This window comes from Diplotaxodon limnothrissa, linkage group LG13 (genome assembly GCF_057381915.1).
Source record: "Diplotaxodon limnothrissa isolate DT_005_m linkage group LG13, D_limnothrissa_male_GT1.1, whole genome shotgun sequence".
NCBI classification, from domain to species: domain Eukaryota; kingdom Metazoa; phylum Chordata; class Actinopteri; order Cichliformes; family Cichlidae; genus Diplotaxodon; species Diplotaxodon limnothrissa.
This window is the reverse complement of record NC_140608.1, coordinates 32,467,064-32,471,155: the sequence shown is the minus strand read 5'-3', so window position 1 is coordinate 32,471,155 and position 4,092 is coordinate 32,467,064. Positions and strand designations below refer to the sequence as shown.

Here is a 4,092-nt window from a genome sequence, read left to right as displayed (position 1 = left end):
CAGAGATGCAGCAGAAGTCAAAGAGAATCCTCGCTGATTTCTGCTGAGCAGGAAATCTGTCTATGGCATTGATTCAGTTTCTCAGAGTTTGACTAAAAATAATCGATGAAAGTGGGTCACTGCTCATTTGATCTTCTTTACATTCCTGACACGCTTCCATTTTCACTGAAGCTGCAAAGACATTTTTATCTGAGGAGGAAACTTGAGAAGCAACAGCGTTCTCGCACTCTTTGGCTGCTGACATGAAACTTTGGAGCATCTTGGCTGCGCTCGCAGGAGTCTGAAGGTTTCCAGCACGAACTGCGGCAACGCCTCCTCACGCAGAGAAAACATGAAATGTGGCAGCAGCCTCTGCACGCTGAACGTTGGTGGCCGCAGGTTCTCCTACACTGCGGAGCTGATGAGGCGTCTCCCCCTCAGCAGACTCAGTCGACTGCTTCGCTGCGTGTCGGAGAGCGAGCTTCTTGAGCTCTGCGATGACTACGATCGTGATCGCAATGAGTTCTTCTTTGACCGCCACTCTGAGGCCTTCAGTTTCATCATGCTGTACGTGCAGCACGGGAAACTGCGCTTTGTGCCACACATGTGTGAGCTTTCCTTCTACAACGAGATGCTGTACTGGGGCCTGGAGAGCTCTGATCTGCAGCTGTGCTGCCAGCGTCTTCTGGACGACCGCATGTCTGACGCCCTCGTGCACTTCTTCCCGGAGGAGGAGCCACCACGTGGCCCTGAGATTACGCAGAATCCTTGGCTGGAGAAGATGAGGAGAACATTTGAGGAGCCCACGTCCTCGTTGGCTGCGCAGCTCCTTGCTTCAGTGTCAGTGCTGTTTGTAGTCATCTCCATGGTGATGCTATGTGCCAGCACCTTACCTGATTGGACAGCGCTGGAACAGCAAAGGTAGGACTCACACTGACACACACACTGCACTATTCAGAATCAGCCCCTGACAGACCCGGTCCAGTTCTGACGGGTACCTGCAGCAGGTAGAGAACTGGTGCAGTTCGGAGGAAAACCGGGACCAGCAGCGGATTATTGATAATTGACTGATAAGTCACAAAGTGTACATGCTCCTGTGTGTGTAAAGCTTCTTGCCACAGTGGTAGCTCTGCATGCTTGAGTTGGCTGTGAGATGTGCTACCCAACACAACCGCAGAGGGATCTGTGTCTCCAGCTGGAATCAAACCAGCAACCTTTTGCTCACCAAGCAAATGCGTTAACCATTGCGTCATTGTCAGTGTACCTAATATGAATAACTTAACTCCCCTTCTGTGTGAAACCATTGTGAATGATTGTCTGACATCTCCACCTGTGATTTGTTAATTTTCAGCAACATCTCATTGGTCTATCTCTGCTTTCTCATTTGTCCCCTCTGGCCCCTCCCTTGCAGCATCATCGAGGCGGTGTGCATTGGTTGGTTCACAGCAGAGTGCATTGTCCATTTCCTAGTGTCTCGTGATAAGTGGGACTTCATTCAGCGGCCTCTGAACATCATTGACCTTCTGGCCATCCTGCCATACTACATCTCTGTTGCCATGACGAGCCTGACGGGCGAGAACTCGCAGCTGCAGCGAGCCGGTGTGACACTGCGTGTTCTTCGCATGATGCGGATCTTCTGGGTTATCAAGCTGGCGCGTCACTTCATGGGCCTGCAGACACTTGGCCTGACGCTTCGTCGCTGCTATCGTGAGATGGTAATGCTCCTGGTCTTCGTCTGTGTTGCCATGGCGATCTTCAGTGCGCTGGCTCAGCTGCTAGAGCACGGCCTTGACCTGGAGGCTGGAAACCATGACTACGCCAGTATCCCCGCTGCCTGCTGGTGGGTCATCATATCCATGACCACAGTGGGCTACGGGGACATGTACCCGATGACGGTGGCGGGACGCATGCTCGGAGGCCTCTGCGTGGTGAGCGGCATCGTCCTGCTGGCGCTGCCCATCACCTTCATCTATCACAGCTTTGTCCAGTGCTACCACGAGCTGAAGATGCGTTCAGCTCGCTGTGGCCGCAGTCTGTCGGGCGAATTCATCAACTGACCGTCATCCTGCTGCTGAGGAGGGGCGCTGCCATCAGCTCCATCACAATGAGAAGGATACAATCGATCGGACCAATCAAAAAGCAACTTGAGTTTTCCCCTGACGCCTCCATCGGAGTGAGTGTGTGTGATTGGCTGAATACAGGGTGTAGTGAAACATAACCTAACCCTCCATTTGCTGTTTTCAAGTCCAAACAGGACTCAGGTGACTTTACTTTGATAGTTTCTCATCCTGATTCGATCTCACAGACAGTCAGGTTCTGTTAGGTTGCTCAGAAGAGTCGGGGAATAATGCGCTCACACAGTGAAATGGTGGTGAGATAAACTCACACCATGCAATGCCCCCTCAGGTTAGGCATGAGAGGCAACCCGGCGGTCTGTGGCATAATTGAACCCCTCCTTTGTTTCCATGATGACCATAGAGCCAGTCAGCTGAAGTGTTGAAAGCATTTGGTTTGAATGTCCGGATGGAGAAGCGGGCGGAGTGTGAAGTATCTGACTACTTCTTCTTCTGTGTGAAATGCTGCAGGGTTTGAACCAAAGTACACTTATACAGGCGACCCCTTTAACCTTTGACCTTTACTTCAGAGATGTCAAACTCTCCATTTAGGAGAGTGTTTAAAAGGCTCATGTGTTTATGAACTCTGACCTCTGTTGCCTGATTTCGATCAGAAAACCACATCAGCTCATTAAAGGTTAAACCTGAAAACCTCACTGACTCCACCTGTCCATCATTTAAACATCGTCTCAGTGTTGCACAAAATACAATAACAATGAAATCAGGTTTTCACATTAGAGTTACAATGGGATTCACACAAAACACCTGACATTAAAGCTCCTCCCACTGTGTCACAGGTGGAGTCCATGTCAGAAGGTCAGACAAAAGGCTGAAACATAAAAAAAAAACCTCTTCATATATTTTACAGGTGAGACTCTGAGAAGATGCTGAAGGTTTCAGCTAAATAAAGACGAAGAACGAAGTAACCTGGAAACACCTGAGTGATGAGAAAGTCCACACTCAGAGCTTCTGACAAACTGTGAGAGCAACAGACCGTGGGCCTCGTGAGACCCAAGATTTTTACTATCCGGCTGAGCCGTCCTCTGGGGACACACACACACACCCACACGCTGTGAGGGTGTGTGTGTGTGTCTGACGGGTTCTCCTGGCGTGTTCTCAGAGTGAGAGCTAATCAGTAACATGGCAGCTGAACAGCCGAGACCATCTCATTTGTGAACTTTTCTCAGCAAATGTTTGTTTGTGTTCTTTGTGTGTGACGTCACACATCACGTTAGTTTGATGTTTTTAAATCCAAGCATGCACATGCCAAGTGGCGTGCTGATGGTGATTAGTTGATTCTGATTGGGCTGAGATCTCCTCGGTGCCTGAAGCTGACCTTGGATCAGCTCCTCTCTTTGAGTTTAAAAAAACTCTTTCTAAATCATCTGTTAACAAACCGAGCGAGCTGGAAGTAGACGAGAGCAGCGAGGAGGCGGGAAGGTCGTCACAATAAAGCGAGTTTGTGATGAATCACGCGTGGTTCATCGCCTCTTGCCGTGTGACTCCAAATCTTAAATCAGAGAAAACATTCACGGAGTGTGTGAGTTCTCACAGGAACGCAGCGTGTCGAGCATCTCTGAAGGACGTGGCTGATCAGAGACAGGAGCAGAGTTCAGCTTATTATTAGCCGGGTCTGCAGATAGAGACAAGGCACAGGAACCTTTCAGTCTTTTGTTTTGCAGAAACATCAGCAAATGTAAAATGATTCTGTGGGGAGAATAAACACCAGCATCACCCAGTCTTCAGGAATAACTTCCTGCAGATTTTTTATCCAGTCTGTGGTAACCCCTTCAGTTTCTCATGAATGGATATAGTATCTGAGACAGCAAACAGCCAGCTGTTCATCTGCATCTAAAGGTCAAAGGTCACTCTTTGAGAATGCCCACATGTTGGACAGAGAAGACAGATGGAGTGAAGGAAGCATGTCCACTGTGAACAACCATCTTTGAACAGAGGGTGGGGCTTACGACACCAACTGTCTGCCATCTATAATCCAGTC

At 49.3% G+C, this 4,092-nt stretch overlaps 1 protein-coding gene across 1 annotated transcript; it reads left to right on the top strand.

Moving 5' to 3' along the window:
• The first annotated feature begins 250 nt into the window (after positions 1-250).
• On the top strand, positions 251-2,751 carry LOC146620544 (voltage-gated potassium channel regulatory subunit KCNG3-like). The gene is made up of 2 exons (XM_085369616.1): positions 251-900; positions 1,391-2,751. Exons 1-2 carry the CDS (start codon positions 332-334, stop codon positions 2,034-2,036), a joined length of 1,215 nt encoding a protein of 404 aa, XP_085225742.1. The 5' UTR covers positions 251-331; the 3' UTR covers positions 2,037-2,751.
• The last annotated feature ends 1,341 nt before the right edge of the window (positions 2,752-4,092 follow it).

Bases quoted from the DNA above. Each gene is read 5' to 3' on its own strand.
- LOC146620544 (XM_085369616.1), top strand. From the start codon at position 332: ATGAAATGTGGCAGCAGCCTCTGCACGCTGAACGTTGGTGGCCGCAGG. The intron at 901-1,390 runs GTAGGACTCACA...CCTCCCTTGCAG, and splicing joins ACAGCGCTGGAACAGCAAAG to CATCATCGAGGCGGTGTGCA.